Source organism: Heptranchias perlo, chromosome 5 (genome assembly GCF_035084215.1).
Source record: "Heptranchias perlo isolate sHepPer1 chromosome 5, sHepPer1.hap1, whole genome shotgun sequence".
Classification (NCBI taxonomy): Eukaryota; Metazoa; Chordata; class Chondrichthyes; order Hexanchiformes; family Hexanchidae; genus Heptranchias; species Heptranchias perlo.
Genome location: NC_090329.1, coordinates 71,129,641 through 71,143,156, shown reverse-complemented (window position 1 = coordinate 71,143,156; position 13,516 = coordinate 71,129,641). Strand labels below are relative to the sequence as shown.

At 38.8% G+C, this 13,516-nt stretch overlaps 1 protein-coding gene across 6 annotated transcripts in view; it reads left to right on the top strand.

The window, feature by feature from the left end:
* LOC137321847 (nuclear receptor coactivator 7-like) overlaps positions 1-12,533 on the top strand; it is a 116,730-nt gene extending 104,197 nt beyond the window's left edge. For 5 of the 6 annotated variants that reach the window (XM_067984583.1, XM_067984584.1, XM_067984582.1 and 2 more), the window contains 5 exons: positions 8,493-8,618; positions 8,706-8,858; positions 9,010-9,105; positions 9,788-9,861; positions 10,784-12,533. In XM_067984583.1, the coding sequence (XP_067840684.1) occupies positions 8,493-8,618; positions 8,706-8,858; positions 9,010-9,105; positions 9,788-9,861; positions 10,784-10,919 (585 nt within the window). In that variant the 3' untranslated portion in view covers positions 10,920-12,533. Of the gene's footprint in view, positions 1-2,317; positions 2,454-8,492; positions 8,619-8,705; positions 8,859-9,009; positions 9,106-9,787; positions 9,862-10,783 lie in introns of those variants that run through there. The other variant, XM_067984589.1, reaches the window with a different exon arrangement.
* Positions 12,534-13,516: the final 983 nt, after the last annotated feature.

Here is a 13,516-nt window from a genome sequence, read left to right as displayed (position 1 = left end):
GCTAGAGGGATGAGCTTGGATTATCACCTTTTCTTGTTCCTGAATTTTTTTCTTGTATCCGTAACGAAGAACCACGGTCAAAAAATTGCACCGTTGCCTTGATTTAGTTTTTTTTTAAATCTGGCCTTTAATAGAATTCCCCAAGTATTTTTGGATAACCAGCATCTGAGTTTCAGACTGTTGATCTACTACAGAAGAAACTAGCTACTTTCAGTTCTCTTCACACCTTACTGTGTCTGGTTAAACAAATCCGATCTACTTCTGTTACTTTGGTTTTTTTAAATGGTGGAAATCTTTTTTGAAAGTTTCACAACCCTACAATTTGGCCCCATAATTTTTCCTTCAATAGACTGTTTGAATGTACAAGATTGAAATGCGGAGCTTCAACTTTTAGTATCCTTGTTAAATTCTCTCCAGCAAGGGAATGCTAAGTCATCAATAATCGTATTATACTGATGTAAATTATTTTTGTAGTCACAATTACATAGGTAATGAAATTTAGGGAATTATTTCCAATCATAATACATAATATCATAGCATAATCCAATCATCTGAATTTGGAAAAATATTTTATCTCATGAACAAGGAATGAAGGGACTGAGGTCGAGAAACTAAGATATTTCCAGTGGAAATTCATTCATTCAGTCCCTCACCACTGATGTAGTGGATGTGGTGATGCTGCAGATGCCAAGGATATTTCTAAATGTCGCTAATTCGTTTTGGTTAGTGAAAATTGACATGGCTTTTTTTCTAAATCATTGCTACTCATTGACCTGGGTCAACTTGTAGCCCACCTCTCCCCTTGACAGTGGGATCTTGCTGTGTACAAATTGGCTTCTGTGTTTGCTTATGTAATGGTGACTAAACTTAAAAGTAATTCATCGGCTGTGAAGCACTTTGGGGCATCCAGAGGACTTGAAAGGCCCTATACAAATGCAGATTCTTTCTTTATATCGGGAATTTGGACATGGAGGCCGATCTCAATGTGGGATTTTCTGTCCATGACCGACAGGCAAAGATCCACACCAGTAACACATTTGTTACATTTATCCCGGAGTCTGTGTTACTAATCTGTCTTGATTTACTTGACTTTTAAGTAGAAAAGTGTAGGAGTTGCTTTTGCTGGCTTAATGATGTTGCATGTTTCAACTTTTGAAATATGCAGGAAGTGGTGTGAAGAAACTGGCTACTTTCCAGTTCTGTTTTAACTCAAAGGAGTAGGAATTTACCTTCTGGAGAACTAAAGTTATTGAAGATTCCTGTGGTACATTTGCAAAGACAGAAGGATTTTAAAAAAACTTGGCATAAGGTGCTGATTATTCTGTAGCATTACTTTTGGGTAAATCATTCAAGTTGAGAAGACCTGTCTTGTCCCTCCAAGGATGTGCATTTTTTCTAAATGTTGTCATTCCATGAAAACTTGAAACAAATTGTATAGCACTGGGAAGAACTGATAGATGGCATTTACTTTGGATCTGATACAAGTGGGGTATCCAAAATAGTTCCTTCATGTAATCGTGGTCATTATAGGGTCAATGCTAGGAAAAGTATTAACACTGCTTCTGCAAGTTAGTAGATTCGTTTTCACTCAGCTTTTTACTTATGCTAAAATCCATCTCGAAAGTATTTGCAATTACCACATCTTTTAAAACATTTTCAAAAATGTAACATTTTATTGCAGTAAGGGTCTTGATTCTATTGTCCCGATTTTAACTTGGGGCGGGAAGTACGAGGGGGCTGAAGCGACCTGTGAACTGTCTGGCTCCCACAGAACATGAGGCTTGAGAGATTTTAACTCCTGAACCTCATTTAAATGCTCCGATACTGACTTCCGCCCGAAGCTGATAGGCAGGATTCTAAATTGGTGTGGGGGCGGGAGAGGAGGGGTCCACACTACCACCGGGGACCCATGGAAAAGGTCCCAAGCAAGGTAAGTCAGGAAAATCCGCCATTAGGTGAAGGGAGGAGGCCCGAAGTATCCCTGTGGGGCCAGACAGCACTCCTGCTCCTCCTGATCCACAAGGAACCTTTTAAAAAGTAGGAGAATAAAGCACTTGCATGTGCCTGTTCTGGCCTGGATGGTGCCTGCCGCCAGATTTCACTGACCTGGAACCGTTCCCAGTTGGTCTAATATTTTATGATGGGTGTACAGGAAGGAAACTTTGGCTAGTTTCTGTTACTGCTTTGAGCTTGAGGACATTCAGTTTCAGAACAAAACGAAAGTTACTATGCTAAATGGAAAGTAGCTAATTATGCAGAAGCTGCCAATCAAGTACAGTTGAGTGTCGAAGCATGCGCCCCATAAGCAGTTGAAGGCAGTTAAATATTTGTTACTTCCAAGTGATTGACCAGAGTTGTGTGGAAATCCAGTTGCAGAAATGAGGGGCCCTAGAATACCAACTAATATTAGAATTATATTCAAGGCAAAAGGAGATGATGGATCCTTTGTACAGGTCAGTTACGCTTTTTTCCTTACTTTAGCTTAATTCAGTTTAGGATTTTTTTTAAAAAGGGAAATACTATTTTTAGGTGCAAGACTATAAACAGTTTTCACTGAGCAATTACCCATTTTAAGATTATTAAAACAGTTCATTTTTGAATTAAAATTTTGCGGCTGTTTTGTAAATGTTTTAAAATGCTCAAGAATTGTATTCTAAGTTGTATTTGCAGTATTTTCTCTATGTAAGCAGTTTTTGATTAGTGGGTTTCAAAAGCATATGTCATCACTTTATGCTGATTACTGGATGGTTTTGTTTTCTATTATTCACTTTTTCTTCATGTCACTATTAAGAGACTAAAGACTAGTTTTCTTCAATGTGATTTTGTGGGGTAAAGTGATCATATGAATTCAGCACTGCAATATCAAATTGTACTAACTTTGAATCAAACATTTAAAAGCAATATTTATTATCGGGGAAACTTTTGAATTCCCAAATCCTACATTAACGGATTGTAAACAATTTTACAACACCAAGTTATAGTCCAACGATTTTATTTTTAATCCCACAAGCTTTCGGGGGCTTTCCCCTTCCTCAGATGGTGTGGAAAAGACAATTTCGAATCCTTTGCATTTTAAAATCACAGAACAAAGCCTGGTGATTACTGCCCGTTGCCAAGGCAATCACAGTGAGCAGACAGAAAGGTGTCATCTAAAAGGCCACTGAATATACAACCCCCCAAAAAAAAAAGAGAGAGAGAGATAAGGAAAACAGTCAATGACCCGTTATATTAAAAACAGATAACATTTGTTCGCTGGTGGGGTTACGTGTAGTGTGACATGAACCCAAGATCCCGGTTGAGGCCGTCCTCATGGGTGCGGAACTTGGCTATTAATTTCTGCTCGACGATTTTGCGTTGTCGTGTGTCTCGAAGGCCGCCTTGGAGTACGCTTACCCGAAGGTCGGTGGCTGAATGTCCATGACTGCTGAAGTGTTCCCCGACATGGTCTCGCCAATGGTACATTGGCGAGACCATGCAGACGCTGCGACAACGGATGAACGGACACCGCGCAACAATCGCCAAACAGGAGGGTTCTCTCCCTGTCGGGGAACACTTCAGCAGTCATGGACATTCAGCCACCGACCTTCGGGTAAGCGTACTCCAAGGCGGCCTTCGAGACACACGACAACGCAAAATCGTCGAGCAGAAATTAATAGCCAAGTTCCGCACCCATGAGGACGGCCTCAACCGGGATCTTGGGTTCATGTCATACTACACGTAACCCCACCAGCGAACAAATGTTATCTGTTTTTAATATAACGGGTCATTGACTGTCTTCCTTATCTCTTTTTTTTGGGGGGGTTGTATATTCAGTGGCCTTTTAGATGACACCTTTCTGTCTGCTCACTGAGATTGCCTTGGCAACGGGCAGTAATCACCAGGCTTTGTTCTGTGATCTTAAAATGCAAAGGATTCGAAATTGTCTTTTCCACACCATCTGAGGAAGGGGAAAGCCCCCGAAAGCTTGTGGGATTAAAAATAAAATCGTTGGACTATAACTTGGTGTTGTAAAATTGTTTACAATTGTTAACCCCAGTCCATCACCGGCATCTCCACATCATGGCATACATTAACGGATTAATGGTCTACTGGATCCATTTTAGTAACATGTAAATATGTGCTCATTTAAAAATTTCATTCATCTGACGAAGGAGATAATCTCCGAAAGCTTGTGATTTTAAAATAAATTTGTTGGACTATAACCTGGTGTTGTAAGATTCCTTACATTTAAAAATACATAGTGCATTTTTTAATATATAAAATATAAGATTATGGACCTTTAAATCATGTATGCAAGTTTACGTGTGTTAAGGCATAGGATGCCTAACTGTATGTGGTACATGGTAAGATGAAGATAAAGAGAATATTTAAATGCAGAGTAGGCTTAAACAAAATGGGTTATCTATTTAAATTTAGTCCTTCATTTAAAACACTATTGCCCTCCTAAACAAAAAGCTCTAATCCTAATTTGTATCACTTACTAACTTGAAATGTTTAATTAAAAGCATTTTGTCTTTTTTGAGGCCTCTGTCTCTGTATTTTGCACCACCACTATTCACCTAGAAGCAGCATATCGGGAAAGGGTTTTAAAACATTTTTTTCATTTTTTTTTTGGCTTAAATAAAAAGCTCTGTGTCCTGAGCGGTCATTAGAAATTGAAGTATGTAAAATAATTTCAGCACTGAATCATTTGATTTGTATTTATTCAAGAGCAATAAAAACAAATGAAGTGATTTGGTGCTTTAAAATATATTTTCATGTACTTCAAAGTGCTGTTGCTTTTACAAATGTATGGAATGCGCAGTTTTTTATGCAATTATGGTACTTTTTTTGGTTGCATAGTTGGTTTGGTAGACTAAGACTTTGGTTATGAGGAAGAAGTGAGGAAGCATTTGCAGAACAGTGATCATAATATGAGGTTTAGAATAGTTATGGAAAAGGACAAGGAACAATCAAGTATAAAAATACTTCAACTAGAGGACGGCTATTTTTATTAAGTTAAATTGGGATTTTGCTCAGCTGGATTGGAATCAAAAATTGGTAGGCAAAAGAGTAATTGAACAATGGGAGGCCTTCAAGGAGGAGATGATTCGGGTACAGAGTAGACACATTCCAGCGAGCGGGAAAGGAAAGGCATCCAAAGCTAGAGCTCCCTGGATGACTAAAGATATAGAGATTAAAATGAAACAGAAAAAGGAGGCTTATGACATGCAAGGTTCATAATACAGTGGAGAACCAAGCTAAGTACAGAGGAGACCTAAAAAAGGAAATAGGAGGGGTAAAGAGAGTATAGAATCATAGAAGGTTACAGCACGGAAGGAGGCCATTTGGCCCATCAAGTCCACGCCGGCTCTATGCATGAGCAATCCAGCTAGTCCCACTGCCCCGCCCTATCCCCGTAGCCCTGCACATTTTTTCATTTCAAGTACTTATCCAGTTCCCGTTTGAAGGCCATGATTGAATCTGCCTCCACCACTCCCTCGGGCAGTGCATTCCAGATCCTAACCACTCTGTTCAAAAAAAAAAAAGTTTTTCCTCATATCACCTTTAGTTTTTTTTGCCAATCACCTTAAATCTACGCCCTCTGGTTCTTGACCCTTCCACCAATGGGAACAGTTTCTTTCTATCCACTCTGTCTCGACCCTTCATGATTTTGAACACCTCTATCAAATCTACTCTCAACCTTCTCTGTTCCAAGGAGAACAATCCCAGCTTCTCTAGTCTATCCATGTAATTTAAGTCCCTCATTCCTGGATTCATTCTAATAAATCTCCTCTGTACCCTCTCTAAGGCCTTCACATCCTTCCTGAAGTGTGGTGCCCAGAACTGGATACAATACTCCAGTTGTGGCTGAATCTGTGTTTTATAAAGGCTGATCATATCTTCCTTGCTTTTGTACTCTATGCCTCTGTTTATAAAGCCCAGGACCCCATATGCTTTTTTAACCGCTTTCTCAACCTGCCCTGCCACCTTTAACAATTTATGCACATACACACCCAGATTCCTCTGTTCCTCCACCCCTTTTAGAATTGTGCCCTCTAGTTTATATTGCCTCTCCTCATTTTTCCTACTGAAATGCACCACCTTGCATTTTTCCGCGTTAAACTTCATCTGCCACGTGTCCGCCCATATCCTCTTGAAGTCTATGGCTATCGTCCTCACTGTTCACTACCCTTCCAAGTTTTGTGTCATCTGCAAATTTTGAAATTGTACCCTGTACTCCCAAGTCATTAATATATATCAAGACAAGCAGTGGTCCCAGCACCGACCCATGGGGAACACCACTGCACACGTCCCTCCAGTCCGAAAAACAACTGCTCACCACTACTCTCTGTTTCCTGTTATTTAACCAATTCTGTATCCATGTTGCTATTGCCCCCTTTATTTCATGGGCCACAATCTTAATAGCAAGCCTACCAGGTGGCACTTTATCAAACGCTTTTTGAAAATCCATATACACCACATCAGCTGCATTGCCCTCATCTGCCCTCTCTGTTACCTCTGTTTGCCTTTAACACATCCGTGCTGGCTTTCTGTAATCAATCCACACTCGTCCAAGTGACTGTTAATTCTGTCCCGGATTATCATTTCCAAAAGTTTCCCCACCACCGAGGTTAAACTGACTGGCCTATAGTTACTGGGTTTATCTTTACACCCTTTTTTGAACAATGGTGTCACATTTGCAATTCTCGAGTCCTCTGGTACCACCCTGTACCTAAGGATGTCTGGAAGATTATGGCCAGTACCTCCGCAATTTCCCCCTTTACTTCCCTCAGCATCCTAGGTTGCATCCCATCCGGACCAGGTGACATACCTAATTTAATTACAGCTAGCCTTTTTAGTACCTCTTCTTTATCAATTTTTAGCCCATCTTAACTATATCTTCCTTTACCGAGGCAGCAGCATCTTCCTTGGTAAAGACAGATGCAAAGTACTCATTTAGTACCTCGGCCATGCCCACTGCCTCCATGAGCAGATCTCCTTTATGGTCCCTAATCGGTCCCACCCCTCCTCTTACTACCCGTTTACTGTTAACATGTCTGTAGAAGAATTTTGGATTCCCTTTTATGTCGGTCGCCAGTCTATTCTCATACACTCTCTTTGCCCCTCTTATTTCCTTTTTCACTTCCCCTCTGAACATTCTATATTCTGCCTGGTTCTCACTTGTGTTATCAACCTGACACCTGTTATATGCCACTTTTTGCTGCTTCATCTTATTCTCTATCTCCTTTGTCATCCAGGGAGCTCTGGCTTTGGTTTACCTTGTCTGTACCCGAATCATCTCCTCTCTGAGTATGCAAATAGATTAGTGGCTAACATAAAAGGGAACCCAAAAGTCTTCTATGAACATATAAATAGTAAAGGGGTAGTCAAAGGAAGGGTGGGGCCGATTAGGGACAAAAAAGAAGACCTTGTGGAGACATAGGGTATGGCTGAGGTACCAAATGAATACCTTGCATCGGTCTTCACTAGAGGAGAGGATGCTGCCAATGTAGTAGTAAAGGAGGAAGTAGTAGTAATATTGGATAGGATAAAAATAGATAAAGAGGAGGTACTTAAAAGATTGGCAGTATTCAAAGTCGAAAAGTCACCCAGTCCAGATGGGATGCATCCTCGGTTACTGAGGGAAGTACAGGTGGAAATTGCGGAGGCTCTGGCCACAATCTTCTAATCCTCCTTGGGTATGGGGGCGGTGCCAGAGGACCAGAGGATTGCAAATGTTACATCCCTATTCAAAAAAGGGGAGAGGGATAAACCCAGCGATTACCCGAGTCGGTAACCAGACGACACAGATTTAAGGTGATCGGCAAAAGAACCAGAGGCGACATGAGGAAACATTTTTTATGCAGCGAGTTGTAATGATCTGGAATGCACTGCCTGAGTGGTGGAAGCAGATTCAATAGTGGTTTTCAAAAGGGAATTGGATAAATACCTGTAGGGAAAAAATTTACAGGGCTACGAGCAGGGGAGTGGGACTAATTGGATAGCTCTTTCAAAGAGCCGGCACAGGCATAATGGGCCAAATGGCCTTTTCCTGTGCTATACCATACTATGATACTACTATAATAAAGATGTTTTGCACCCATGCTGGGATATAATTTGCATAAATTCGATCATAGAAACTAGCTGAAAAATATATAAATCTTCCTTGAGGTCTGATGGTCTGTTTTATTTTGGTGTATTATATTTTCTCCAATTTTCTACCCTTCTCGTCTGAGAGCGGCGATTCATGCTGGTGTTTTTTGGACTCTGGTTTCTCACCCAAATGTTGTCCCCTCTGTGAGCTTGAACAGGGTGTGTCAGCAAACTATTCAATCATGAGGCATCATGCCAAGCCTAAAACAGATCTTACCCAACATCAATTCAAGGCACATTGCAACAGAGTTGCTGGATAGCAGTCAGAAGCAGGAGGCCTGTTTTTCTTTGAGGGTGTTGGAAGGGTGGGGACGTAAGAAAAATACCACAAATTTAGTTATCGGTTTCTTTTACAGATCATCACCATTGAAGAGGCAAAACGACGCCAGAGCGTTGGCAGTTTTTATGAAGAAGAGGCAGAAGATCTTCAACCTGTTCTTACAGACCCTAGTGAACTGTTGGAGAATTTCCACATTGAAAAGGTAAAGGTATCGGAAACACTTTCTAGTGGTTGTAATCTTTAGCGTGTAGAGTAACCCACTAATGTTGAAGTGCTTTCCTCTCCGCAGCTTACACAGCACCTTCCTGCAAGAACACAAGGGTATGCTTGGCGACTGATGTACAGTACAGCAGTTCACGGAACAAGCTTAAGAACACTTTACCGCAGTTTGGCTGTTGTTGATACTCCTGTTCTTCTAGTTGTCAAAGACATGGATAATCAGGTAAATGAATTGATGAGTTCTCAGTTATTTAAGGATATAAGCATGCAACCATAATTGGTAGAGAAATGTAGCAGAATTTATATAATGAACAAATCCAAGAATTTAACAGTGGAATAAGTAAGTTTGTAAAATAAGGTTCTGTTCTCTGCAGATATTTGGAGCCTTGGCATCACATCCTTTCAGATTAAGTGACCATTGTTTTGGTACAGGAGAAACCTTCCTTTACACATTCAATCCACAGTTCAAGGTAAGTGCTTACATTTTGCAGTTTTTGGAAAGTTTAGGTAATTGAGAGAAGTTCCTGGCAAAATATTTTTTTAAAAAATCATTCACCTTTTTTTTAACTTGGAAAGCGTACAAATGATTCATTGAATAGATTTACACCATGCTGTGTAAATGCCATGTATGTATCTTAAAGTTCTGGATCAAAAGTTGTTTGTGTTATTGCCTTATTATGATGTCTCATTTGAGGAAAAGTTTGCTTTAAAATGTTACATTGTCTGCGGTGTTAATTGCAGTAAGTTTTTTGTAACAAAAGGAAGAATTCTTGTTGCATGTATTTGGGGAAGGATCAGAGAGTTATTTTATTAGATTAATATAAAGCTAATGTTGTAGCATGTATTATGCAAGAACAGGACAACAGCGTTTAGCATGGCAACTAAGGATGGACAATAAATGTAGCCTTGCCAGTGTTGCCCACATCCTGAGAATAAATATTTTATTTTAAATCAGTTCCTTAATTTAGCATTGAAAGTTTTGCCATTTCTAAAGTGTGATAAGTCCACATTCTGGAAATAGTTGAACAGCTTTAATTGACACATTATGCACAAATAAAATTCTGTGGTTAAAAAAAACATACTGCTGTAATCTGTTAAGTATTAAGTATAATAAGCATTGAGTATAAATTGAATATATTTTACGTTCAATAGATATTCAGGTGGAGTGGAGAAAACTCGTACTTCATTAAAGGAGACAGAGACTCTTTAGAACTAGGTGGAGGAGGGTAGGTATCCACTACATACAATAATTTTATTATCTCAATTACAATAGCTTCTTATGGTATGCTTTAAACTTTTTAAAAATAACCCTGCAAATTAATGTAGAATACATTTGTATTGTGTGGTCTCAATCTTTTTTCTTAAAATAACGCAACCTCAATATCGCAGTTGATAGTTTTGTCCGAAAGAATCACACCATATAACCTGGTAACAGTATTATAAACATCAGTACTTGCACAGGGACCGAAATGTAGGCTTAAATGTAGTCCTAATAGCCTCATCAGTCCATTGTACCATATTCATTTGGGTGAGTTTTGTTAGCTGGACTATAAGCTGGAGTACCACACAGAAGTGAAGTACTTCAATTTGGCAGGAAGGTCTTGGTGAAGTGACCCTTGCAAGGGGAGAAAATTGGGATGGGACTGATAATTTTTTAAGAATTTGTAAAAGTGATGGAATCCTGGGGTGAATCCTGGTTTTCTACTTCCTGAAGATTTTCTACTTTTTCAACTGAATATTCTTATAAATTCTTCCAAGTTCAAATGTAGCGTGAATAAGGTGCATTGTAAAACTCCCTGTACATTTTACTAAAAAAGTTCAATAGGTAGAAAATTGTGACGCTTTTTTTTAACTGTGCACCCACTTGGGAACTATGTTGAGAATGGTCTGACCCACTTAGGAGACTTACACCTGATAAAGATGAAAGACTTTTATCGGAATCTGGCCTGCATTTGAACCCAGCTCCCAGAAATGAAAGATCAGTGCCTTCTGATCCTAGTGGACTTTTATTTCTTACAAAGCAGCTTTGGTTCAAAATTAAGTATAATAAATGTGATGAGTAAACACACAAACACAATCAATACTGAACTTCTTGGTGACTAATTTATGTTCCTAATTATCTAACAATCTCAAAATTTTGTATTTCAGTGGCCATTTTGGCTTGTGGCTGGACGCAGATTTAGATCATGGACGAAGCAAACCATGTAGTACGTTTAACAATGAAACACTGTCAAAAAAAGAAGACTTCATAGTCCAAAATCTTGAAGTGTGGACTTTTGTATAAATTTGCCTGATCTTTTACCAGTCCACATCGGTTCTGCTGTTCAGTCCATTGGATGATATGATTCCACTGCTAGCTGCCTTATATTCTGTCCAGTGCTCACAACACACTGTAAAAGAGCATGTTTCTGAATGCTTAAGCTACACTTCTAAAGCTGAGCTACAAAGGAGATTACAGGGCACAGCTTTCCAGAAAAGTGACGATTGCTTTGCATTCTGTCAACTTGCCTGAGACCCTTACATCTGCATGTCATTGTGCTAAAGGAACCCAGTTGAGTCAGTGAAATCTTTTTGACAAAAATGTTTTTTTGGTATGAAGGGAGAGAAAAAGAAAACTTTGTCATGACAGATGTAGTTCCTTTAAAATGCTGTGTGTTAGCCAAAGAGTGGCTGGCTCTAAACTCCTAGTACAGCCAAAGCCATTGTGCAAGGCAGTGCTTTTCAATTTAAGGGGATATTTAATATAAAAGCATTTTACGACAACATAATGCATGTTGAAGGTACATTGTTCAATGCTAGTATGCTAGTCTAGTCTTTTTTTTAATTGTTTTATCACGTTGCTTAAAGTCCTGACTAGAATGTTTAATATTCTCCAGAATGGTTGTTTTTTTTCCATCAAGCGGAGGTAAATTTATTGAAAAAGTAAGTGACAATCCTGGAAAAAAAAGTTGTAATTATACCAGGATCATTTAAATATTATAGTACAGTACTTTAATTTAATGTAACTTTTATATTTGTTTTTGGTTACATTAAATGTTTTATACCCTGTGTTTAGGGTTAGTTTTGTATCAGTGCAGGCACTGAACGCCATGTTTCAAATCTTTGTTTACAGTTAGCAAAATGATCATGTAAAATATTTGTTTCTTGTGTATGTACTTTTGCATTCATTTGAACATTCCAGTGTCTTAAGGGTATAAAGGGAACTGTTAAACGCACACAAGGAATATCATAGCACTTTGAAAGAAATGGTAGTAGCTTTTTGGCACCGCATACAGCTTGAATTGTAAAGAATCAAGTCTGCACATACATCATTCTCCCTTCATTTTAGTCAATTAAAGTGCATTTTGTGCAACAAAGTATAATGCAAAAAAATGTATTTTGATTTTTGGATTGTTTTGCTATGAAATGATTAAACAGATTTTAAAGAAACTACATTAAACTTTTCACAAAGCCTAAAACACTTAAGATGTATGTTATGTAGGTTGGATTTTTTTTTCTGGCCCAGATAGTTGAAGCATTGATAGAAAAAAATTAATGCTGTTTCCATAAGGTGCCATTTCTACTTATCACCAAAATTCAGGAACGAGAACTAAAGAAAGTTTCGATACTATTTAAATTAAAATCACAAGTTTGCGCCAGTGTTTTTGCATAGTTGGCTGTTGTGGTGCTGTTTAAGAATATCTAAACAGAGCACCAAATGTTTCACCAGTTTCGTTTTTTTAAAGTTTAGCATTTGATGTGTTAAACAAGAGCTTACAAATCATATTGTATTTAATACACTATACCCATAGTGTTATCAGAGCAATCAAAATTGTAACTGAATTCTGTATCTGAATGTCATTAGAACATAGATACTGTAACACTGTTGCAGTAAATCCAATAAATCTATGAACTTAAAACGGCATCAAAGAATAGATATTTTATATTGGGAGGAAGAAGCTGATTTTATCCATTTATTGAGTATAAACTCAAACATTGATGACTATAATTGTCTTTGTCCTTACAAAATTGTGACTGACAGGTAGTTTTCAATGAGTGACATTACAGCCAATGATAGGCACGTTTTTGGGTTTTTATGACAGATATTTTCTCTGGTTCAGGCTTACCTGCTACTCGTATGCTGACCTCACATCCCACACAATCCGGGGGCTGCTTTAACCTGCCCAATATCTGGGTAAACAATAGCAAGACCCAGGGCCTGCTGATAATCTACATCCCAGAGTACTAAAGGAAGTGGCCCTGGAAATAGTGGTTGCATTGGTGATCGTCTTCCAAAACTCTCTAGACTCTGGAACAGTTCCTACAGATTGGAGGGTGGCAAATGTAACCACACTATTTAAAAAAGGAGGGAGAGAAAAAACAGGGAATTACAGACCAGTTAGCCTAACATCAGTAGTGAGGAAAATGCGAGAGTCTATTATAAAAGATGTGATAACAGAACACTTGGAGGGCATTAATGGGATTGGACAAAGTCAGCATAGGTTTATGAAAGGGAAATCATGCTTAACAAATCTACTGGAGTTTTTTGAGGATGTAACTAGTAGAATAGATAGGGAAGAACCAGTGGATGTGGTGTATTTGGATTTTCAGAAGGCTTTTGATAAGGTCCCACACAAGAGGTTAGTGTGCAAAATTAAAGCACATGGGATTGGGGGGAATATACTGGCATGGATTGAGAATTGGTTGACAGACAGGAAACAGAGAGTAGGGATAAACGAGTCTTTTTCCAGGTGGCAGGCGGTGACTAGTGGGGTACTGCAGGGATCAGTGCTTGGGCCCCAGCTATTCACAATATATATCAATGATTTGGATGAGGGAACTAAATGTAACATTTCCAAGTTTGCAGACGACACAAAGCTGGGGTGGAATGTGAGCTGTGAG